At 35.8% G+C, this 26,523-nt stretch overlaps 1 protein-coding gene across 4 annotated transcripts in view; it reads left to right on the forward strand.

The window, feature by feature from the left end:
• Nucleotides 1–8,315: 8,315 nt before the first annotated feature.
• The window catches only part of bcl11ba (BCL11 transcription factor B a), a 65,442-nt gene continuing 47,234 nt past the window's right edge, over nucleotides 8,316–26,523 (forward strand). For 3 of the 4 annotated variants that reach the window (NM_001328406.2, NM_001328407.2, XM_087288369.1), the window contains 1 exon segment: nucleotides 10,287–11,138. In NM_001328406.2, the coding sequence (NP_001315335.1) occupies nucleotides 11,081–11,138 (58 nt within the window). In that variant the 5' untranslated portion in view covers nucleotides 10,287–11,080. 4 annotated transcript variants of the gene reach the window in all.

Raw genomic sequence — 26,523 nt, forward strand, 5'->3', positions numbered from 1 at the left:
AAAAATATTTGTTGACAGCGCTTTACCATGAATTTTGAACATAGAGAGAGGGAAAAACATTACCTGATAGATTGTTGAAAATATTTCCGGAAGATGACCATGTAGCAGTTTAGCTAAATTAATTCATGTCTCCTTAAGTGACGTGCAATGCGCCTTCGCCGTTTGCAATGCATTAAAACATTGATGCGCTGCTGCGCTTCATTCTCAAAATGTAGTTTGTCTAAAGTGATGTATACAAACTATATAGTATACTATGACCAGGTATACAATCAGCCAGTGCAGTCATCCCTCCATAGTAAAAAGCCACATTTTGTGTCTGCCGGTTTGTTTACTTGCGGGAATTCCTTTGTCATTTTCCCGCGTGTTAATCCTGACTAATCGAAAAGTAGTTTAGGAAATACGTTCAAGAACATCTGGCCAATGAGTGATGTGGATTTTGTCACATGACTGCATTTTGGTTCTTTTCAACTGACCAAAGCAATCGATGTGGTGTAAAAAGGACCTAAAAATGGCAGAAAAATGCTACAATGTATCATTTGTTGCCTTTGGTCCGGACCAAATTAATCGATCCACAAATGTGAAAGCACCCTATGTTGTCATCGTACTCACGTCTGCAATATAGTGAACCAATTGACACATTATGAATGAGATTGTATAACTTATAACTCCATAAGTATTTCCATGAGATTGTGTTGAATAGTATATTGTTTATTGAAGTTTGTAATATAGCTGTGTGTGAATGCAAATTGTCAGAAAAGTTTTAAAGATTGCACAGCAAATAAAAATATTATCTGCTAAAAGAAGAAACTGATTCTGAATGGCTAAAAAGAGTAGTCAATAATTATATTTCACTTCCGTAACTGATTCTTTGTAGATCTGTAATGCATTTTGCGTAATGCCAGCCTTTGGTCTTCCCTGGTTGTTGGTGAACAATGTTAGCTTTGACCCTTTTCAAATACTTGTTTATTAACATCATGTCGAGAAGAAGCGTTTACCATCGTGATAAAATGTTTATAGCGCCTTACTCACTTTCATAAAAATGAAGCACCAATCTGATGTTTTCAGAGGTGACTAATCTAAATGTCTCTAACTGGCCTTGATTCATCTTGAATCATCTTGGACTTGAAATTCAGCCACTTAGCTGCCAAAACATGCTGTAAGCTGAAGAACAGACTGGCCATCTGACCAATCTGAGAACAAGTAGCAGAAAGAAGAGGTTTATAAAGAATTAATTGTCCCTCCAAAAATGTTTGAGACTAAGAAATGAAGTGATGTGAAATGTATATTATGAGAAAATTGAAGTGTTTCAAGGTGTTGTTTGCCTGGGTTTCCTCCGAGTTCTCCGGTTTCGCCCACTGTCCAAAGACATGCACTATAGGTGAATGGAATAAACTAAATTGGCCATAGTGTATGTGTGTGAATGAGTGTGTATTGGTGTTTCCCAGTATTGGGTTGCAGCTGAAAAGGCATCCGCAGTGTAAAACATATGCTGGATAAGTTGGCAGTTCATTCCACTGTGGCTACCCCTGAAAATAAAGAGACTTAGCCGAAGGAAAATGAATGAATGAATGAATAAATGATCGTAGATTCCTTAAAGGGATAGTTCACCCAAAAGTGAAAATTTATCCACTATATACTCGCCCACAAGAGATTCCAAACCTTCACCTGTTTTTTTTCTTCTGTTAAACACAGAGAAAGCTAAACATTTATAACCATCCATTCCCATAGTGGGAAAAAGTGGTATGTAAGTCAATGGTTTTGAAACAAGGGTGAGTAAATGCATATCCTTTTAAATCAGGGGTCCCCAAACTTTTTTTTTTTTTTTTTTTACAAAGAGCCAAAAACCAAACTTAAATGAGGCTAGTAGGCTGAAGGTAAATATTTTCCATAGGTAATTTCCTAATTCATTTAATAATGTTTAACAATGACAAGAAAACATTACCTTAAGTATTTTTTTTACATTTTATGATGAACTTATTACAGTAAAAACAAACCAATCGCATTTATAGCAGAATTACACTCGTTTTTGCCCATATTTGCTCACCAATGTCTCCTCTATCCATCTAGTGACAGTATTTACATATTAAAATAACATGAGGTTTATTTACAAGATTAATTAAAACATTTCATTTCAGTTTGTTCTAAATGTAGTAAATAAAAAGCAATAAAACAAACAAAAAAAGGTTACGTCAAATTAAAAATGACGATTTCTGTGTTAAAGACATTCACCCCAATCCGCTTCATCATTCTCATTCTCCTCTCAGACAGGAGGGTGGGCCAAATCAATGAGCCAACTTTGGCCCACGGGCCCTACTTTGGGCATCTCTGCTTTAAATGATCAAATAGTTTTTGTAATAAATTTACAAATGTTTTAAAAACAACTTTTGTGAAAACAAAATGTCAAAATATGCGCAAAATAACATTTTGATAACATTCAGCATATAAAAAAATTACAATCTGCTTTTTCTGACTTTTTGAATTACTTAATAGTTTGCAGCACAGTGGTAAAGTCTAAAGATTTGACAATAAAGAAATGACCATTTAATTAGTATTTTGTGGTTGCATTATAATCCTTAAATAATAATTTCTGTTTAATATGTCGTCAAATGATTCTTGATCTTACGCCTGGCAACATTTTGTATATTCCCCAGTACTGGGTTGCGGCTGGAAGGGCACCCACTGCGTAAAACTTACGGCGAAATAGTTGTCGGTTCATTTCACTGTGGCGACCACTGATAAATAAGGAACTAAGCCGAAGAAAAATGAATAAATGGATGAAGATTTCATGCATTAACTCATTAAAAAGTTGGATGAGTTTTAATTAAGTATCAATTAACGGACATGAGCCAACATTAACTAACAAAATGAAAAGTATGAGTTTAATGAACGCTATTGCTAACATTGATTTGTAAAACCTATAACAAATGCATTGCTTATTGTTAGTAAATGTTGATTAGCATTGATAACTTTTGTTCATTTTGAGCATTCTAGATGAGGGTCCCAGTGATGTGTTGCAGCTGGAAGGGCATCCGCTGCGTAAAACATAACTGAATAAGTTGGCGGTTCATTCCGCTTTAGCGACCCCAGATTAATGAAGGGACTAAGCCGAAAAGTAAATGAATGAATGAAACTCTAGATAATGGATAATAAAGCCCAATGTGTCGTCTTTCCAATAATACATGAACTGTGAATGTAGACCAAATGATTCAGCAACTGTTACTGTTTTAGTTTGGGATGGTCATTTTTAAGAAAGTGCCTCTGACGATGAGGAAAAGGACAGTGATATACTCTAAGAAAAACTTTTACAGAATTCTTATTTTGCGTGCTATCTTCATCACATTTGAAATGTAAACTCATGAAACACTTGGCTTTCAAGGCATATTTTTTCTAGGACATAACATTAATGTTTTCCTGTGTTTGTATATGGAAAAACAAATATTGAACACATTACAATTTATTTTTCTCTTTACTTCATAATCTATAACTTTTGATATTTTTGAGCACAGTAAAGTGTCTTCTTTCCAATGATGCCTAATTTGTGTTTGTTGCTTACTGGATTCAAGAACTGTTACTTTTTAAGGTTAGGTATGTGTAAACCCCCAAAAGTGATCTTTGGCTAACAGTTTAACCCAATAACTAACTTAACCTCAATGTGAAGTGTCACCGGACAGCTTTATGCCACAAATTCCGCAGTGAAGAAATGTGCTGAAAGTACAGAAATGGGGACAGCCTAGCAAAACTCAGCAGTCAGTCTGACATCAGCCATGAGGCTGAAGGATAAAGACGAGATCTTCACACTGTATTTCTTCAGTTTAATCCCTGTGGTCTCCTCAAACGCCAGATCTCCCTCTCCGTGGCGGTTTTAAGTCGACAAGCCGGCTCTCCACCACCTCTTCTGAAAGTTGCTCCACAAAAGTTGACGCTCGCCCCATTTGTGCAGCTCTTTGAGCAGCAGAGGCTTACGAAGTTGCATTAAGAGGTTGCGAACGTCCCTGTTTATCTGCTTAGACTGGTTGATGGGCCGCCACTCCTCCGCAGATTTCGAGAAGCGCCAGCCGGCAGCCGTAAATGATGTCAGCCCAGAGTGAAAGAGAGCCGTTCCTCTAAACAAAAGCAGACGATTAGATAACCACCTAGGGGATGGATAACCAGGGGGCTGGGACTGAAAAGGTAGCTAATTGTTGTGAATGTGTGCCTTTGGCAACGTTCAACTTTCCGATCTGATGCCAGGATTTGTGGGCCCGCGTTCTCTCTCGGGAGCGGAGGAATCAAGCCTTTGTCCGGCTGCCAAGCAAACCGATTTAGTCACACTCTGTTGCCATTTTTCTTTTCAAACAATCATGTTTTACCCCCCGGACCCACTCGTCGGGTCCCGGAAAGTGTGTTGTCCCAACAGGGGTCGGTGATAGGAGATGTTCTGAAGCCCCCGGGCAGAAACAAACCTGTTTGGATTCATTTGCAGGCCTGAGGAGAGGCGAGACGCCCACAAGATGGCCACCGGGCCTTGAGCTGAGCGATGACAGGAGGCTGAGATGTGATTTATCAGTCGGTCTTATCGCTCACATCTTTTATTGCTTGACAAAGCCATGTCTTTCCGTTTTATCTCTCTTTTTTCCCCCAATGAACAGCAATTAAGGCTGACATTCCTTCAGATTCACTAGATTAATGTTTCTCTCGTACTGGTGACATAGGAGGGGTGAGGGAGAGAGAGAGAGAGAGAGTTGGGGACAGATGAAATAAGATGGATCTTCATAGACTGCACATAATGAGCTCTATGATGAGAATATGCTGTGTTTGTATTCATATTCATTGTCGTTTTTAGTCGATTTTGTTTTTTTGTTCTGAGATTTTTCAAAACGGAGAAAGATTTTGTGCTGTTTCTCACAATTTGCATCATGTTACTTTTTACGGAATATTTAATCATTTTTAATATGCACGACAACATGCACATTTGCAAACTTGTCCGTTTTCATCAGAATGTTTATTTTAATAACTAATAACTGCTCTCTGTGAGGAATCACATTGAGGATGTTTGTTGTTTGTTAATGTGTTGTGGGTTTTTCCCAAGAATCATTTATGTTTGAGGAATGACAAAATGTCAAGTAAAACTAAGAAAGTGGCTTGAAGTGAATGGACTGCACCATTCAACATATGGCAAGTCAATACTGTAAAACTGAGGAGACTTCTCTTTTTTTAAACATAATTAATCTAATTTGTAATGAAAGAAAATTGTTAGATCACCCACTTAAAAAGTAATTTTTTATTTGTATGCAGTTTTATATTCTCTAGTTTCTTAATTTAAATGCATCAGATGAAGAAACTGTGTGCCGATTCGGTCATTTTGTATTTTTAGAAAAAATAAATAAAAAATCAATTGACACAATATATTTTGCAATTCCAAATTAAAATTAAAGTTTTTTTTTGTTGCGTTTTACTTTTGATTATTTTTTATTACAGTTTTTGCAGAAAAAAAAAACAAGACAGACAAACCCATCATGAAACATTAATCTGTGCAAAATGTAAAATAAAGCATGAAAAATGGGAAAACGACAACATGCAAGACAAAACATAAAGGACCTACAAAAAGACACAGCAATGGATGTAAAGAGAAAAAGAGAGAGAGAGAGAAAAAAAAGTGCAAATCTAAATGACAAAAGTACTAAAATATAAAAGCATCACTGATTTAAATTTTGGTGTAAACTACAATTTAAAGTTTGTGCTTTGAATACTTGATTTTTGAGCAAGGTGGTCTGTGCTGCATTTTAGCCATTTAGTGATTTGTTGTAAATAATTTTTGATTTCAAAGATACATGAATTTGAGTGGCACATGTATGAAAATACGTTAAACGAACCATTAATGAAAAGGTCAGATTAGTCATGAACATTTGAGAAAATACAGACAGTCTTGTTAACATTGAAAACAAATTTACGATCAACAGAAATATAGTGTATCAATTCATCATTTAATGTTGGTCATCATGATGAAAAAAAAGAAAAACAGGAAAGTAGCTTAAAGTGAATAAACTGCACTGTTCAAAATATTGTCACCTTAGGTTCTATCTGACATTTTTGTCAAAATTAAGTTATTGACATATTGTTATTAAATGACAACTTTTTTTACATTATGGGATGTTTTTTTTAATAAGTCATTTACATTTTAAGACTTTTTATTTAAAAAAAAAATTTTACACACATACTGTTTGCTTTGGAATGCGAAAACTTTGAAGCTCAAAATCTCAAAATCATTCAGACCGCAGATAGAGCCTTATAATTCCAAGGTGGCGATATGACAAGTCTATAATACAAAGCTGAAGAGACTTTAAACATAATTAATTTCATTTGTAATGAACGAAATTTGCTAGATGGTTCACTTAAAAAGTATTTTTTTATTTACATGTAGTTTTATATTTTCTTTCTTAAGTTAAATACAACAGATGAAGAGAAAACAGCATTTTCAGAAGAAAAAAAAAAACTAAATTTCAACAATACATTTTGCAATTCCAAATTAACTTAGTTGTTTCATTGTGGCTTTTTCTTTGTTTGTTTTTAAATATATAGTTATATAGTTTTATTATTGTTTTTGCAGACATAGAAGAACAAGAAACAGACAGACAAACCCATCATGAAACAATAATCTTTGCAAAATGTAAAATAAAGCATGAAGGGAAAATGGTGACAAACAAGACATATATGACCTACAAAAATTCACAGCAATGGATGTCAAAAGTATGAGAGAAAAAAACACTTACAAATCTTCAGAAATTAAACAAGTTTATGGTGTTTTAGGAAAAAAAACTAGATCCAAAATGTAATCAAAATTTGCAGAGTTCCCAGAAGTGGTATATCAAGTTCTTACCAAATGTTAAATGGAAGTGGGTCCAAGAAGCCAGTCAGAAAAAAAGAGGCCTAACATTTGTTTCTCCAGAAACAAAGGATAACTTTTTTAGCTATGATCACACCATCCTAAACAGTTAACCAAGCAAATCTGACCAGCCAAAAATCGCTATCATTGGGTCAGAGAGTAAAATACTATTGTTAACCTTAGCAAAGAACTGAAATATTTCTAACCAAAACCTCTGAATTTAAACACAGGACCAAATGTGGCTTTTTTTAAGCGTTTGAGCCCCATGCTTGTAAATCTTCGTGTCAGTAACTGGCCAATAGAGGGTACTGTTGCATTGCAAGTTCAGCACAGGAGCGATAGACTGCAAATAAATACATCTTGTCAAGTGTATTGGACACACTTATGACTGAAACAAAAGATATGAGCATTTAGGATCCTGCTTTTTACATTACATATAAATGACAAAAGCACTGAAATATAAAAGCATCACTGATTTAAAATCTGGTGCAAACTGCAATTTAAAGTTTGTGCTTTTAATATTAGATTTTTTAGCAAGATGGTCTGTGCTGCATTTTAGTCTGTTAGTCATTTGTTTTAAATTATTTATGATATCAAATTTAGGACTTGCATACACTCATTTTAGGAGATGCATACACTCATTTTTATGGCACATGTATAAAAATCAATAATTAATAAAGTTGCCAAATTAGCCATAATCATTTGAGGAAATGCAGGAAATGTTATTAGCATTACAAGAACATTTACAAACAGAAATCAAGTGTATTAATGCATCATTTTATCTTAATCATCATATCAGATGCTCTGACTCCACATTTGTCTCCACACATTTCCTGACAAGAACCAAATACACCATTCACACATTCTCTCTGGTAATGTATGGCTTACAAAGTTGGTGCACAGAGTTTCTTACTTGTGATCTGAGCCAAAGCTGTCATTACAGAGAAATGTATTGACATAATTCAATGCAAAGTACAGGACGTGTCCAATGAATTCATGCAATAAAACAGGATTCACAGCTGTGAGCAACACTGTCTTTCAGAGAACATTTCATGCTTTTTTATAGGAAGAATAATCCAGCACTAGCACATCCCGTATCAGCAACAACCTCCTCCAGTCTTGATTTCCTGGAAGAGGATGTTTCTAGCTTTAAACACTCTTGTAAATCGTGAAAATGTCTTCTGTTTTTGACAACACCTCAAATAAAAATCACTCTGGTTATTTCCTTGATATGTGTCAACTCTATCTATCTATCTATCTATCTATCTATCTATCTATCTATCTATCTATCTATCTATCTATCTATCTATCTATCTATCTATCTATCTATCTATCTATCTATCTATCTATCTATCTATCTATCTATCAATCTATCATTCTATCAATCTATCAATCTATCTATCAATCTATCTATCCTCAAAAAAATGATTCTGAAAGTTATTGTTATTTACAGAGTTCAGGGTGGAGATTTTATCAGAGACAGTGGCAGGATATATGGCATTGTTGGCGAGGCTGTGCCACCCAGCGTCACCTCCTATGATGGATCATGAGCAGATGGATCGACGCAGACACGCTCTCATCTGGGCGATTCGCCTGAAAACTACCTGCCTCTAAACTGGCACAAGTCGGACGCCTTTGGTAGTGCCTTGCCTCTATTATACATCAACTGTTGAAGGTAGATACAGTCTCCATGCGAATTAAAAATGGTAATAACTTGTCCTTTTCCTTTCAATCCCATACCATTAACGTACTTTTCCGCAGCATGTTTTCAAATGTATCTAATTGGTTTCAATTTACACTAAACATGTTCACGTATTACACGTAGCTATAATTAAATGCTATAGCAATAACAAAAAGAATGCCTAATTACACGCAGTTCTAGAAAATAATTACACATTTAGTGCATGTAGTTCATTAGTTTGCCTCGGTGTTAACACATTTATGAACACTAAAGTGTGACCTATAATTTTTTAATTGGAATGTCAATTTGAACAAACTAGCTGGTTATATACTGTGACATCGGTGAGAACGCCAGTTTAACCCTAAGACTTTCAAACAAGGGTGATTACAGGTAATTTCCTGCATTTAAAAATAGTTTGTTTCCCCAAAAGTGAATTGGTTTTAATTAGCAATAGTCACAGTGTGTCATTTGTCAACATGTCAGTCAATAGTATTTTTTAAATAAAGGTTTTAAATAGAAAAAAAACCTTTAGAACCTTCTAAATATCTTGTTTTAATAACCTACACCAATACCAAAACTGATTTAAAATTGACAACAAAAAACAAAAATGATTTTGAATTAGACATTAAAAATGTAGCTGAGCCTAAAAGAAAAACTGAAGAACTGTTGGCTTATATTTTCACTCGCGCTGAATCTCAAGTAAATCATCTTTCTGCTTTAAAGCTTCTAAATCACAATAAGAAACTATAAAAAAATAAATAAATTCTGAGCCAACTGATCCGCTTTCATATACGTGGAGTGTAAAACAGAAGCAAATAAACATGGCTTGCATTTTCACTCAGTAAACTCAAATCATGCAAGTATTTGCACAACACACCTCCCTGTTTTCGTTTCCTTTAGTATTCAGTCTTGCATTTCCACAAGCGCAACAGTCTAGTATTCATTGATCTCATTTTTCTTAAAAGACACTAATATGTTGACTCAAGTGATAAAAATGTACATTAGAAAGGATTAAGAAATGTAGACTGAACACATCACAATATTTTTCTCCCTTCTGATTTTCCTCCTTCCACAAATGTCGCTTTAATTTAATAATGTCATTTCTGTAGGACATAAAACACATAAAGAAGAAATGTGATGTGCGAGTATATCAGCGCTTGTCTTGTCTCGTGTAATTTATTGCTTATGAGGTAAACATCACACTTATGTCTCGCTGAAGTGTATTTCCGTGCATCCATCCGTGCTTTCAATCTGAGTTTACTGATTTTAATGTTTACAGTTAAAGACTGAAAGTCAACTTCAAAATCTTCTTATTCAGTTATTTATTTATTTATTTGCATGCATAAAATATCTCATGCACATTCATACGCATTTTTTTTTTTAAATAAAAGCCATGTGCAAGCTTTTCCCCCTTTAAATTCATTGCATCGTTGTAGCGCATTGTTTTATTTGTAAAGCAGATTCAGACAAGCAGTGCGCCGGTCTATCAGGTGCCGTGTGTTTGTGCGCGTGTATGTGTGTGTGTGTGTGTGCGTGTGTATGTATGTGTGTGTGTGTGTAATACAGCGGCTCGCGATGTCCACGCTCTCCACCACTGTTCTGGTGATCCGATAGTTGTGAAAAGCCACCACTAGTCGCCCCCAGTGCTCTTGCAGTCTCCAATTTTCTTTCCCACTGTAGACTTAACGTCACGTCCGCACTTGAACTTGAATTTTATCCCATTGTACGGAGGCAGCCCTCGCCACAGAGACACAGAGAGCTCCCGGAGAAGCAGGACTCCGCCATCTTCATACAGGCAGAAAAAGGAAGAAGAAAAAAAGCTTCATTCATTTGGAAAGGAGGTGGCAAGTCCATGTCCCTGGTCTCCAGTGCGCAAAGCCGAATAGGGGAGCAAGTGCAAAGAGTTGGAGAGAGTGCAAAGTAACCGGGCATCGCATGCACTTAGAGCCCAGGAGAGAAGAAGAAGAACTGTCCAGTGCTTGGCACGCTCAAGTGCCAACTCAAGGAGAAATTGGATTCATTTCATCCAATCTAATAAGTAATGACCGTTTTTCTTTTTTAGATTTAATTGGACTCAGAACGAAACAATTGACTCATCCACAAGGCACAGGACGAAGAGAGATATATAGAGAGAGACACTTTAGAGGGTCCAACCTTTCCAAACGCACCGGGCATTACACGCCAAGACATTTCCAGTGGTTTCTGCACAACTGTCAGTCGTCAAGGATATTTTCGCCCTCGGACAGATCGCGCTCGGCACACCGCTTAAGTGCATGTGTGTGTCGCTGAGGTACTGAGCGTCTGCGCGTCTCTGGTCATCTGGAGAGCCGGAGCGCAAAGACACTTTCGCTTCTCTCACATTCACGGGACCCCTATCTCTATCTCGGCTCGGAACTGTGGCAGTTCTTTGGAAGTCCCGGGAAAAGTTTGCTGCCGAGGGGGGAAAAAGCCCACGCCACGGACACGGAGGACCGAAGAGGCTAGCCGACTATTCCTTGTGCGGGTCTCTGGGCGATGCCAGTGTAAATGCCAGGGCAATGTCCCGTCGCAAGCAGGGAAACCCTCAGCATTTGTCGCAAAGAGAAATTATAACACGTAAGTCTGTCTTTATGTTTTACTTATTTGTGTATTAAGAGGACGTTTGACCATTTTTTGTGATGAGAGGAACGATCTGTACTAAAGAGTTTTATAGTGTTATTAATTAACGGCTTTTATTAAAATGCGTTAATTCATTTAAATGCAGGAAAATGAAACGCACCAAGTTAGCTAAATTAGTTAAATTATTTCTTAATGAATTTCTAATTCCTGCTTTAAGCAAAAAGTCGGATTTACAGGTTTAGTGTTGCTTAAAAGAATTAAAAAGTAAAAAAAAGAAGAACTACGCTAACTCTTTTTAATTTTTTATTTTTTATTTTAAACGTATCTTTTATTTAAGTCTCTATTTTTAGAGACTATTATTCCCAGTTATGTTGTTTGATTTTAATAGCAAATAGTTTGGATTAATCTAACAATTGTTAGCAGGCCATGAGGTTAGATTTGAAACTTTACATTGCATTTTTTATTTAAGTATTTGATAAGTTTTGTAATGTTAACTAAACAGTTTAATGAGGTGTGGGTTATCTTAATAAATAAGCATAATTTAATAAATTATGCTAATTTAGACTGAATGTAATATATTTTTACTTTCTCTGGTTTAATATAGATATATCAATTAGACAGTTTATTAAAATATGTTTGATCATTAAAATAATTTATTGCAATTTAAAATATACATTTAAAACATTTCCTTGTTGAAGTGATACATTGAACTTGTAGGCCTGTCTTTCCAAATCATGATGCACTGTAACAATGTTTCATGCTTCGATTTAAACTAGACTTTTGCACTTTTTGCAAGGCATTTGAAATAGTTCTGTACTGAAGGTGAGAAGCTACCTGTAACCACCAAGCACATGGACGGTTAAAGGTTTTGATTTCGCAGCGCACACACGGTTGCAATGAGCTTTTCTTTTTTAAGTAGTTACAATTTATTGCAATAATGACATATAACTGCTTCCAAGTGTTAGACCTGAATGCAAATGTGTCAAAACAAAGAAAATAATTAAAGTGAAATTAATTTGTCATCTTGATGTTAAATTATTTTATACAAATGTCAAGCTTGCTTTTACTTAAGCTGTTATACTAAAAAACAAAGCTTTTTTTTTTTAATTGGCTTCTTGCACAATTCAACTTTTTATACATTGCTTTTTACATTTTGTGTGGAAAAACGACAGCTTTTAAAATCAGCATACAAAGCATACAAAGAAACAAAGCAGGTCTAATAATGTTTCTGACACTTGGCTTTGCCTCCGAGTGAAGGTTGTGACTAAGTGTAGGTAAAGTAAGACAGAAGTCATGACTTTAGTTCCAAACACAGACAGCTTACATTCTTTTCCTGCTTTTAGATTTTAGACACTTTTACAACAATTGCAGGAGACAAAATAAATATAAATACACACACATATTCAGCAACCAATATGAAAATGTCTATATTTGTCCTGCAATAAACAAAAATCAGATAACTCAAAAAAACTATAAAACCCATCCAGATTTAGTTTTATATTCATCCTTAAGCACAGTCTACAGAGCATAGATAATTCATAGCAGAGCCCAGTGATGTAATGCCACCCAAATCTGTTTTGTGTTGTAGAGTTAGGGCCATGTTTGCTGTGCATATACACACTAACACACACCATTCTTTCGCTAATGGCTTAATCTGTTACTGTACGTACACATATGTACGCGGTCGCACTGTAAACATTTAGCATGCCTCTGCAATGTGTGTTTGAATTTGCTGTCGAGTTTACAAATATGACTGAGTCTTATGAATATGACTATGACATATAACCGAATTAGAATGGAGATGTTATTGAAAGCTTAATTCACATTATCTGGCTTGCATTGCACGGTTTGCCACAGGGCATGGCGTCCCTTTTTGCATGTATGCAATTGTGACAGTCGGTTTTATATATTTTCCTCGTGCACCAGCATGTGCATGCATGCAAACCCCCTTTTTTTTCAGTGCATAAAACCCTCCGATCAATGTGCATGTAAAACAATCATTCTGCTCGAGCAGAAAACGTCCCTTTTTCAATTCCTCTCGCTATAGTTATCACATGTCCCATCAGTCATTGCATGTACAATGGCTGTGGTTATTAATTTGGGCTTTAAATTTCAGAATGCTCCAGTTACACCAAAGAACTTTCCCTGAGTGCTTTCTCTCCCTCTCTCTCACACACACACCTATACACACACACACACACACCAAACGAACACAAACGCAGACATGCACAGAGTACAGCAGACGCCAGTTTAGACGTCAAGCTTTTGTGTATATTTTTTTTAACACGAGCGAGTGAGAGAGAAAGGAAGGGGGTCGACTTTCTCCTTTTTAGACACCAGAGATTGAAAGGTGTTCATTGCATCACCGGTGAATGAATATATAAACTTCAGAGAGGTTCCTCAAACGTATCATGCCTTAGTGGTTTTTATGCAGAGGGCATGTAGGCCAGGTGCTAGCAGATATCATCTGCGCTCAGGGCTGCGTTCTATCCTCATAGTTCTCAATTCTCATCACATGCTGATGTTTGTGGCTATGATTTTGATGTAACGAGTGTTTTCTTCGAAGTGTGCACTGTATGAACTCTTCATGCACGCTGGCATGAGTGTGTGTGTGTCTGTGTGTGTGTGTTCAAACACCCTGTGCCAGCTTGCTCATTCGTGTTCTGTTTGATATGGGCTTCAATATGTGAAATAGCTTCTTTCAGGTCATGAAAAAGTATGTGAAATTTGATATATATTTCCGTGTAATAGGCACATTTTGCATTTAAATGTCAAGGTCAATTGCAATGTGGTCCCGACCTCAAAAGTGACATTTTTTTATTTTTTTTGTATAGGATTTTTATTTATTTATTTATTTATTTATTTATTTATTTATTTATTTATTTATTTATTTATTTATTTATTTATTTATTTATTTAATTAGAATATGCAAAGATCATACAAATACAAGAAAACATCAACAAATAACAAAGCAACAAAACAAAAACAACAACAATATAGTCAGGGAAAAGTGAAATTTTTAAGGACATATTTGAAGCTGTAAACAAGGGTGTGAGTGTGTGTGTGTGTGTGTGTCTGCTCGTCAGCATGTCTTCTGTGGTATTTAGCTTTTGTTAACCATGCTGTCTTAGCTGGATTAGCCTCGAGTAAATGAGAGGCAATTTTTGTCTGCTCAAGTGTTCAGAAGAGAGAGTGTGTGTGTGTGTGTGTGTGTGTGTGTGTGGAGTTTACGTCCACATGTTAATTTATGTGTTCTCGGTGTGCAAACTTTGCAATGCTGTACATCAGTAGTTTTAATGGTTTAGCAGCCTGTGGTTGTGTGCTACATTACGCCACTCAAACACATTTTCTATAAAGCCACTGCTTTATTAGTTCAGCGTGAAATGCGACCGGTTGCAGTGTTTAGTGTATTTTTATTTATTTACGTTTGAATTGCATGTCCTGTTATAGTGGTTGAGGTACAATGCATAGCAGATTATTTTGAATAAAAAAGGGCTCGTGAATGTTACACGTTACCCTCAATAGTTACTATATTTTCAGGCCAATTAGATAATAAAAAGGATACGTACATTTCATCACTAAACCGGCTGAATTTAAAAGAGATTTTGACACCTGTACAATTTTTCATGTCAGCACGCACACACACACACACACACACACACACACACACACACACACACACACACACATGTAGTGTATTTTATATTGCAGTGCTTTAAAATAAACCTAAAAGCGAGTTAACAGATGTCATCTTCAAATGAAGGAAATCGGATGATGGCGAGAAGGTAATTTTCCTTCAGTTAAGCTGCGGAATTATAAAGTTGTAACATAAATTTTCAGCTCTTGCTTAAGATGCATGTTTGACATTAGACCTGCCAGCACAGGAAACTCTCTTTATCCGAACTTTGCTTTGAATTACATTTAGAACATAAATTTTAGTCATGACTCTATGTCATCACATCTGAGAGAATTTAATTTATGTCAGAACTTAAATACATGCTTACCTGTTTGTATAGAAAAAGTCAGATTTAATTATAGTAACTAAATGAAGAATTATTTTTTAAGCAGGGTTAATAACTAGACAAGTGTGCAGCCGCAGAAATCCGTTATAAATAGTCTCCCTTTTTTGTTTTATGTTTTTATACTGTTTGTTTGCATATTCAAAGTACATTTGAAAAACATAGGATTTTATTTAGAATAAATTATAAATTTGCATTTTAAAACTAAACTGGTGTAAAAATATGTTTCCTTTTTGAATTCTCATATTATTGATTTTGTTTAGACTTCAGGCAGTCTAACATCTTTGTTTTTATTTCATTTCTCTGGATGCTGAACTGGGCCACTTTGCATTTGCAGTGCAGCCTGTGCAGGCTGTGACCTGCTAGGGGGAGCTCTAAGTCTGCCAGAGGGGGTGGAAGGCAGTGCTGAAAAAAGTGTAAAAACATATTTCCTAAATGTACTTAAATGGGTAAGTCGAGTGAAATAGGGGGCTGCGGCTTCCGACGACTCGGCATAGATGTTTCAAACGATACTGCCATTAACACACTTGCTCAGATGCAAACTGTCAACGCCTCACAGCAGCAGCTGGTCTTACAACATGAAGCCTCTGTCATTCTCTCTGCCTTCTTTTTTTGACTTTCTCTTTAGCACTCAAGCACTTATTTAATTATTTACAGTGAGACTTGGATCTTTTCTCTGTGCTCATTTAAATGTGCAATAAGTATTTGATAGGTGTAGCTTCAAATATAGATGGGACATCAAGCGTGACACCAAAACAAACAAATTTAGGTTGAACGTCACCTCGTCCATTTTGCCAAGCATGCTTAAAAGTGAATGATGAAGTGGCTCTGGAACTTGCGGGCTCTTCTGACGGAGGACCTATTGTTCTTGCCATCTAAATAAATAAATTTGAGTCTGTGATATAAAAAATGGTAGCCTCCATAGAGCTTACACTCTCCCCATAACAATAGGCAAAATGTCTGCCTGGCATGTTTGATTAATACGCTTGCATATTCTCTCTTCCTTTCAGTTTCAGGTGCCTTTTGTTTGCGCAACGAGTGAGAGAGCACCAGAAAGCCCTCTCTGATGAAATGTACAGAAGTCTATACTGTCTGTCAGTATAAATGCATCAAGGCGACTGAATCCTTTGGACGGCATCAGAAGTGGGCATAGTTTTCTATGGCTTGATTTATGAGACGCGCAGACACTCATATTAGTGGCTTGAGTGTTTGACGTCCCACAGCTGGCTCAGAGTTCTGACCGGCATGAAAACAGTCTGCTTCCTAAACATATTGTGTGGGAATGTGTTACTAGCTCTGTATATGTGCTTTGCATTTCATTAGAAACAAAAAGCTTTGCATGGAAAAATGAGAGCGAAGCTAAGCTTCAGGTGATATTTAGTCATTCCAGCTACCCATAATTCCCCCCGTCTTCTTTCCTTGTGAAAATATTAGGTAATATCTCCCTGATGAGATTTGCCGATAAAGGGTTAGCGATGCTTAGACGAGCTCCCAGTGGACATCATCATGTTAATCTCTTTTTACCTGCAAGACGACTCATTTTCTTTTTCCCCCCTTTTTTAATTAAACAATGGACTGCAGCGGCCGAGGTTCACACTTTTAAAATTCCACCGCCGCCGCAGTGTGCCTCGATGATCCCTGCTCTCTTCTTGTTAACAGCTTCATTTGCACATGCACCGCGCTTTGCGCTCACACATGCACAACGCCACCACGCATGCATTTACGGGTGTTTTAAAACCGCTGCATTTGCACAGTGGCACAAATATCCAGATTTATTTTTATTTTTTTGCTCTATCTCACCAGATTAGCGTTGGCCTTGAGGCTCACAGTCTTGCGTCTCCTCAGAAAGAATGTTTTAAGTAATACAACACACAAATTTAGCAAAACAAACAGGTCGTAGAGAAGTTTTGAAGCGAGAGAAAACAGGAAAAACTAGAGGCCTAGCACGAGGCGGAGGGTTGCGGTTGAGCATTGGTGCGCTCGACTGTAGGTTGCAGATTAATGACAGGCTAATTAATTCCTGATAGATTCTTTTATGTACATGTGCATGTGTTACACAGGCCTTTTGCATGCGTAGTGAATGTGCAATGACTTGCTACCTCTTCACCAACCTGTTTGTTTGTTTGTTTGTTTGTGTGCTGCCTGAGTGGAAGGCTCAACCCAAATCCAGCCCGTCCTCCTCGGCTTGCCTGCATCTCTGTAATGTGCTTGGGTAGCAGGAGGCTCAGGCGGGTATTTCTGAATTGGAGTTTGTGGGCTGGTGTGGTCAGGTCTGTGTACGTAACAGCACAAATAGCGGAGCCCCCACCCACTGCTTCTGCTCTTGTGCAGCCCGGGCTGATGGGAAACATAGGAAAATAACACACAAACAGTAAAGCGGAGCTTTTATCGTTTGATTAGGCCTTTTCCCTGGCTTTCATTTTCAGCACGCTCAGCCCTCCGCATGTACAGTTCTGTGAATGGCTTTAATTGGCGTGGGGTAAATCTTTATATCTGGACAGCATTATAAAGTCTTTCAAGATTTAAATAGGAAAATTTATGGACCCAGTAAAAAACAATATGAAATTCGTTAAATGGTGTGTGTTGTCTAATTAGCCCCTAACAGTTGCAATGCCTTTAAAAAAAAACCTCCAAAACTTGACTTTTCATTGTTCTATTTCTACAGACAATCTCAACTGTTCAAGCCAAATAGTGGCGAGTGTTAATGGTGGGGTGACAGTCCGAGGATGAAAGGTACGCTAACGCAGTTGCTAAAGCGCTGTTACGTAACACGCAGACCTTTGTGTGTTTTGGAGGGAAAGCCAGACTGTACTGCGATCAGCCAAATACCTGTCAACAGCAATTTGGTTCCTCACAAACAAAAAAGACTCTGTAAGTATGAGTCAGAAGGCCTCTGAACAATGGTGCGTAAACCCAGAATGGAAAAGGATAAATCCGAAACTGTTAAGACGCGTTTTGCAATGCGTTCATTTTTGGAAACCATGTCTTTTTTTAGGTTTATGTTTTTTTTACAGAAATCCCATTAGTACGCATCGAGTGATATACATGCTTTCTTAGGCAAATTAGGCTTATTTTTAACATTAGCATATTTACTAATCGCAGGATGTATGTCCATGAAAAAATCTTTCATGCTTATTGCACATTTTTTTCTTTAGAAATTATATATAAGTTAAATAAGAGGTGGCGTCTGTGTATCTAATATTAACATTTGAATTTATATCAGCCTTTTAAAAAAAATCTAATCACAGGATAATTATGCATGACAAAAATGTCTTATATTTTGTACTGTTTTAATTTCAGAAATGAAATATTTGTAAAATAGTACCTGGTTATGGTGAATTTAATCTCAAGTTGAGATCTCATTTCATATCTTCCTTTTATAGCCGCCTATAAATATTTTTTCTGGTCCTCTTACTTCCACTGTCCCTCACTGTCTTTCTCTCCGGCTGCCAGAGAGTGCTTGATAAAGACAAATAACATTTGACATTTCAGTGGCCCTGATAGAATTATATGGAGTATTTGTTGAGGGATCAGAGAAAATCATGAGCTGTAATGTTACCTTGGTGACAGCATTGTTATCGCTGGTGGATGAGAGTGTGAGTGTGTGTGTGTGACTGTGAGGAATTGCAGACTCTCACCTGTTTGCCTAAAGCAGGAAACGTACACCGCTACATCAGGCCTACGGACTTCAATCTCATACTATCCAGAGCTATAAAAAAAGCCTGAAAAAGAAAAGAAAAATTACATTCTGTCATTAATTTAACAGTTTGTCTTTGCAAACCTACCTTTGTTTACATTTTTCTGTGTAATGACAATAGAGATATTTAGAAAAATGTTAGAGCTGCTCTTTTCCATATATTGCACGTTTTGCATTGAAGTAAAATATAGCAGTCAACATTTACTGAAAACACACACACACACACACACATTTATATACTGTGTGTGTGTGTATATCCTGTATATATACTGTATATAGGTTTTGAATGACATGAGGGAGAATAAATGGCCTGTTAAAGTGTTTTACATCGGTTTATATTGTATAGGCAAGTCCAAGACTGTGCCGTATGTTTACATGGTTACACCTGTTGTATACTTCAATCTTATACAGAGCTATAAAGAAAAGCCTGAAATAGAAAAGAAAAAATTAATTATGTCATTAAATTAACAGTTTGTCTTTGCAAACCTACTTTTGTTTGATTTTCTGTGTAATGAAAATAGAGTTATTTCGAAAAATGTTAGAGCTGCTCTTTTCCATATAATCACCATGTTAGTTGTTCACATTTTGCATTTAACTAAAATTTAGCAGTCAATATTCACTGAAATTATATATATAAATATATATATATATATATATATATATATATATATATATATATATATATATATATATATATATATATATATTTATTTATTTATTTATTTATTTATTTATATATATATATATATATATATATATATATACACATACATACATCAGGCCTAGAAAAGAAATAGAAAAGAAAAATTACATTCTGTCATTAATTTAACAGTTTGTCTTTGCAAACCTACTTTTGTTTGATTTTCTATGGAATGAAAATAGAGATATTTAGAAAAATGTTAGAGCTGCTCTTTTCCATATAATCACCATGTTAGTTGTTTTGAATGACATGAGGGTGAATAAATGGTCTCTTGAAGTGTTTTTCATCAGTTCATATTCTATAGGCGAGTCCAAGACTGTGCCGTATGTTTACATGATTACAACACCTGGTGTGTGTATGTGTGTTTGTGTGTACGGGGGTCCCTTCTTTTGAAGTGCGTACTAGCGGCGTTGCTTGCAAGCAGCGTGTTTCCTGTGGTTCGTACAGACAGAGCAAAAGAAGGGGACAGAGGGAGAGAGAACATTTCAGCTGCGCTCGTTCTTTACCACTCTAGCTTTTTTTCTCCAGCTGTCACTTTGATTCAGGTCTGTGCTAGACCTATGACACATTAAACTAACGCTTTTCACTTGCGCACCTCAAATTCTCTCCCACAGTACTGAGAGGCTGCAATCTCACCTCCTGTTACGCAGTCTTATAACAGCTTATAACGTTACTTTACAGTTTATTGTCAGTTTGGCCAATCATAGCTGTTTACGTGTGTCTGTTACAAACGTCAGAAATATGCACTGTGGTTTATGCTGTCTTTTTTGATTGTGTAAATGGTAAAAATTGTGTCTTCCTGCATTATGTTTGTGTGTGTGCCATTGCTGGTGCAGCTTCCCAGGATGCACAAATGCGTGACACACAAACACACATGCACGCATATTGCTCATGAACATGCCTGCAAGCTATCTTCATTTATTGGTCCCAGTGCATATGCTTTTTTGTGCGTGTGCTCACAGGTGCAAATACAGTTAGAGATACATGTAACACAGTTTTTGTTGTTAGACCGCCAGTTATAAAAAAAAAAACAACTCTTTTTTTCGACCAGTTTTTTACTTTATTATTTAAATCAAACACAATTATTATGTGAACTTTTAAAGTAAAGTGAAACATTCTTTAAACTTAAATTTCAATAAATTAGAGCACAAGATCAAGTCAAGTCAAGTTGGCTTTATTGTCCTTTCAACAATATACAGTGCAGTATACAGTGAAACGAAACTGTTCCTCCAGAAATAAGCTGCTACATCAACATAAATTGACAACATAACACAGGACTGTGCACTATCATAAAAATTTAGAGAATGAAATGAAATATGGTAAACTAAAATAAGAATAAGAGCGCAAAATGTGGTTTGTGCAACATTTAGTGCAAATAAGACTGGACAGACAAGACAGGACACGAGACAGTAACGCTGAACAGTACACTGCGGATGTTGTGCAAATATTGGATCATATATAAATACTGAACATGTAAACATTTGTCATTGAAACGCTTAATGATTTTATACAGTTTATTTGTTACTTGTAGATCATGCTATAGAGCAGGGGTGCTCAAACATTTTCGTATGAAGGGTCAAAATTCAAATATCATTGCGAGCCATGAGCTAAAAGTTAAAGTTGCCATATAGTTAATTTCCTAATTTATTTAATAATCTTTAAAAAATAAACAGATAACATTACCTTAAGTTGTATTAACTTATGCAGCGTAGTTTTAAAAATATAAACATTAACAATTTATAACACAGTGGAGTCCAATGCTGAATACGCTAGTCAAGCAGAATCTGGCTTTGCCCACATTTGCTCACTGGGCGACAGTACTTACATTAACTTTTTTTTTTTTAAATCTGACATTTCATTAAAACTTTTCATTTCAGTTAGTTTTTTTTTTTTTTTTGTAGCTAGCTATACCAAACAAACAAACAAACAAACAAAAATGTTACATTAAATTCTAAATTACAGTCTCTAAACCATCCTCATAACTCTCCCTCTCTTTTCAGATGAGATGGTCGGGCAAATCAAATATTTCCATGGGCCAAGTTTGGGTATCTTTGCTATAGAGAATGGGCTCACCTAATTTTATATGAACATATGAATTCATTTGTAATTAATTAAAAGAAAAAAATCAATGAGACCATGCGAAATCAGATTTAGCTGAAATTACTGTTTAATGTTTTTTTTTGTCACACACACACACACACACACACACACACACACACACACACACACACACACACACACACACACAATACTATTTTAGTTTTTGTACTCAAGAGTTTTGTTTAATTCAACATTTTCACTTGTCATTTTGTTTGTAATTGAGAAATTTACTATTAATTGCCGAGAATAAAAAAAAAAATCAATATGTCAGTGTTTCATAAGAAAATAATGAAATATTTTTCTATATTATATGAGTGCAATATTTTTAATAATATTTGCAAATTGAATCTTTAAGAAATTTTTATTGACAAAAAATATAATTAATTAGCACTAAGTCACTAAAATGCATAGACTACTGGTCAAAAGTTTAGAGACAGTTTTATTTTTTTCCATGATTTTTTTTTAAAGAAAATTATTCTGTTCATCAAGGCAGCATTTATTAAACGTAAAATAATTGTAAAATATTTATTAAAATTTTAATAACTGCCTATTGTATATAGTTTCAAATAAAATCATTATTGCTTTTATTATTACTATTACCATTAAGAATAATAATTAACATTAGAGTGATTTCTGAAGGATCATTTCACTTTTAGGACTGGAGTAATGAAGCTGAAAATCCATTATTAAAATCACTGGAATAAATAATTAAATTATTTTATAAACTACTTTTGAACATTATTTTATAGTGCAATAACATTTTCACAATTGTACAATTTGTACTGTATTTTTGCTGAAATAAATGCATCCTTGGTGAGCAGGATAAGCTTATCCTAAAACATTTAAAAATCCTACTGACTCCAAAGTTTTGCCCGATAGTGTACATTCACAATTTCAATGCAGCACATTACATAGGTTGATGAGTCTCTATACAGGCCTTTCTCTTTATTTACATGCAGGCTAATCTAATGCACAGATGGCCTGATATTGCCCTGAGGGGCTCTGAGCTTTTCTTCTATATGTCTGAAGCGGGGTGGGGGGGTAGGGTTGAATTACCTTAGTCATCTTTAGTTATTTCCTTCATTATGCTGCAAAATCTGAGTGCGTAAATGCTTTATATAACTCAAATCCGTCCTTCTTATAATTGCAAAGTCTTCAGATGCTGTTGTTTAACAGGATGCACATCTAATGCAGACGGTATCTTCTGAAATGGAGATAAGAGGGGGTTAGTGGTTTCGTTTTCAAAGCTGCTTCGTGAGCTTGACATTACAAATCTGTCCGCATTCATAATTTGGACTGTGGACAAATTGCAGATGGATGTGCAGGCTGCTCGTAATTTATCATCGAAAATTAGTGGTTAGGCGGTTCCTCTGGGAGATGTAAACAGGGCTACCTGTGTTGTGTGTGTGTGAGCGGAGAGGCCTGTTCTCCATCTTTGTCTCAGCAGCCGCCTGCTTTTCACTCGCTGTTCTTAGGCTGAAAAGTGTATGGGCTGAATTTGAAAAGTAAAGCAGCCTAATGAATTGCATTAGAATTTCTTTTAACAACATCTCACTTTTTCGGCTTCAAATTTGTGTAAGATGGTCATTAAAAATACATGAGTGAGATGGCAAATTATGAGATGAATTTGAATCCGCATTTGTAAATGCATTGAATTAGTGCAAAACTGGTGAAAATGATCAACGAGAAAATCAGGTTGGGTATTAAGTGGCCAGAATTTTATCTTATATTTTATACACTTACATTTTAAACACTCTTTCTGAAGAGATGCAAGAATGAAAGCTTGAAGGCCATTGCTAATCATGTGAAATGTAGTAAAAAATAATAATAATAAATCAGGATATTTGTGCCACTTTAGAGGGTTTAAAACACCAGTATATACTTACATTTTATCTTTATTTTATATCAAAATGTATCAGATCAGATAACTTTGTATTTTAAAGGATCTTGAAGAAGAAATAAAGCAGTTAAAGATGGCATCTGCAAATGCATAGTGCATTTCAGTCAAACTGAATATTACTTTAACATATAATATTACATTTTGAATTCTAATACTGATTTATTCACATATTTTTTTTCTGTCATGAATATATTTATTTTTTGAAAAGGAGGCTTATCCCCTAACAGTGTTGGGGAAAGTTACTTTTGAAAGTAATGTATTACATTATTGAGTTACTTCCCCCAAAAATAACTAGTTGCATTATATACTTTTTATGGGAAGTAATGTGTTAGGTTACTTTTGAGTTACTCTTTCAAACCTGCCTGAGGCTTGATCTCTTTCAGAATAATAACAATAATAATAATTAATATTAGAGTGATATCTGAAGGATCATGTGACTCTGAAGACTGTAATAATGAAGCTGAAAAATCATCTTTAAAAACACTGGAATAAATAATTAAATTATTTTATAAACTACTTTTGAACATTATTTTATAGTGCAATAACATTTCACAATTGTATAATTTGTACTGTATTTTTTGATTAAATAAATGCAGTCTTGGTGAGCAGGAGAAGCTTATTTTAAAACATTTAAAAATCCTACTGACCCCAAACCTTTGACCAGTAGTGTACATTCACAATTTCCATGCGACACATTACATAGGTTAACCTTTTCATATAGTACCTGCCTGAGGCTTGATCTCTTTCAGAACTTGCAGGGTATTTTTCTTTTTAAATAGAGGAGCTCTTCGTTTAACGACACCTGTATAACATACACACTCATTTATCTTTAATAAAATAAAATAGAATAATGTTACTTTCTGAGAATTTACTGATGCTTTACATGCCATAAATACAGATTAATGAATGTTTAAAGCGATATGTTTGCTACTTTAGTATTTTTTTATTATTAGTTCAGGTAAATCACTGACCACAGAGACAATCTCCTTTTCTACCATGTGTTAGAAATAATGAGAATACCTTCCATCACAGAAATGTAAAGCTCTGCCTTCTTGGTTCTCAAAGGGAGTTCATTCTCTAAGTGAGTTTGCTAGAGCAGTGACCACACTATTTTAATTCATCAAATACATTTTTAAAAGCGAATTGATTGATCTAAAATCTCAAATAAGTAACTCAAATATTATTACTTATTTTTTTTAAATTCATTACTTTAGTCGTTACTTAGAAAAGTAATATTATTATATAACTCGCGTTGCATGTAATGCATTACCTTTAACACTGTCCCCTAATTCTATCTGTCACTGGTGGATGTACGAAAGAAATTATTTAAATTTCTTACTAAATCAAAAACTTTTGAATTGGTGTGAGATTGTCTTGAAGTATGACGATAAAAAGATGACAATCAAAAACTAAATAGCAAACTAAATTAAAATTTCGTTTAAAAACATCCCGCTTTTGTCCTTCAGGCCTGTCGATTTCCCGAATTTCTCCCTTCGTCCTCCTCCCAGATTCATGTGCACTTCAGAAATCCGCACCTGCTCGCTGTGTGGCTCTAAGTGTTGCTATGCTAGTGTTTTTCTTCTTTTTTTCTCCAAATCATGCAGCGTGTTGAGTAGAGAGAGCATGAAAGCAGTGACAGGAAGCTGAAGAGTGTAAAGTGGCAGTCAGAGAGGTGTTTGTCTAGATCTTATGATTAGTATGGCGCAAGGATAAGCTGTCAAATGTAACATCAACAGAGCTGTCTGTCAGGGGGTCCCGAGGGGTCTTTGTCAAGGGCCTCTACTGTCTTTGATAAAACTCGGCGTTAGGCTACAAAGGGGCCGATTGTGGCTGAAAGGTGAGGCTGAAATTTCAAAATGGATGCAGAGGGAGCGAGTCCATCCAGAAGTTTGTGGTTTGAGCCGCTGTTTATCTAGGTGACAGAATCAACCAGTAGATCTGCAGGGCCTCTTGCTCTCATGGCTGTGCAAATATCTCTCAAAGCCAAAAAAACCGAGCCCTCCCTCCTTCCTCCGTGCTTTTTTTTTTCTTCTTCTCCTCTCCTCTCCCTTCAGACTTTGTTTCAAGTCTGCCGGGTCTCATTCTCAACCTCACAAGTGCTGTATTGTATATTAATAACAGTGCCTTGCTGTTGGGTCCCGGCCTCACATATGGATGTTTATCAAAAGTTTGGCTGCTTACAGGACAGAACACGCCGAATGAGAGTGAGGTGCCTCGTGTGTGGCCGTCCTGGATGATTAAATTAAAGTCTGCCTTTATTTTCGGCACTCGAGAGTATAGTGGGACTGTCATGGGACATAGGTGAATGCTTAAACGGGCCCCAACATTCATTTCCCTTTATTTTAACAAGCTGCCAAATAACAAAATGCTAAATGACCTGACCCTGAACTCTCAGAATATGTGTGATTATGTCTCGAGTTCCGCACCATTTGTGCTTTATTTCAATTTGCAGCAGTGATGTGCTCAAGTCAGGGGGTTTTCTTCATGACTTATTAGAAGGCAGATGCATTTCTTAAGGTAAAATGCATGGATAGATGAGTTCACTTTGTGTAACTTTAATTAACATAAAGTGTCTAGTGTATTTCTGGGTTACCCTCATAAACTATGGGACCCAGTACAGAGTCCATGATGTCATTTACCCGTTCTGTCATTTTAAAGGTCTGTACTGGCCCAATAGCCCCATAAGTGGTTCTGTTATGATCAGTTGCAATAGAATAACTTTTGTATAGATTATGATGGAGACATTTTTTTCGTATTATTACTGACATGTGCAGGAACCACCAAAATTAATAACATCAACCTAGACCACACTGAACCTAAAGGGACACTTTCAAATTTGAGTCTACACAAATTTTACCCTTTTAAAGGGTTTATTAAAACACTGACAACATATACACTTATTTAATCACTTTCAACAGTGTTTATGAAAATTCAAAGGGTTTTCTTTAAAATGATACCAAACTTTT

Source organism: Danio rerio, chromosome 17 (assembly GCF_052040795.2).
Source record: "Danio rerio strain M-AB ecotype USA chromosome 17, GRCz13ab, whole genome shotgun sequence".
Lineage (NCBI taxonomy): Eukaryota > Metazoa > Chordata > Actinopteri > Cypriniformes > Danionidae > Danio > Danio rerio.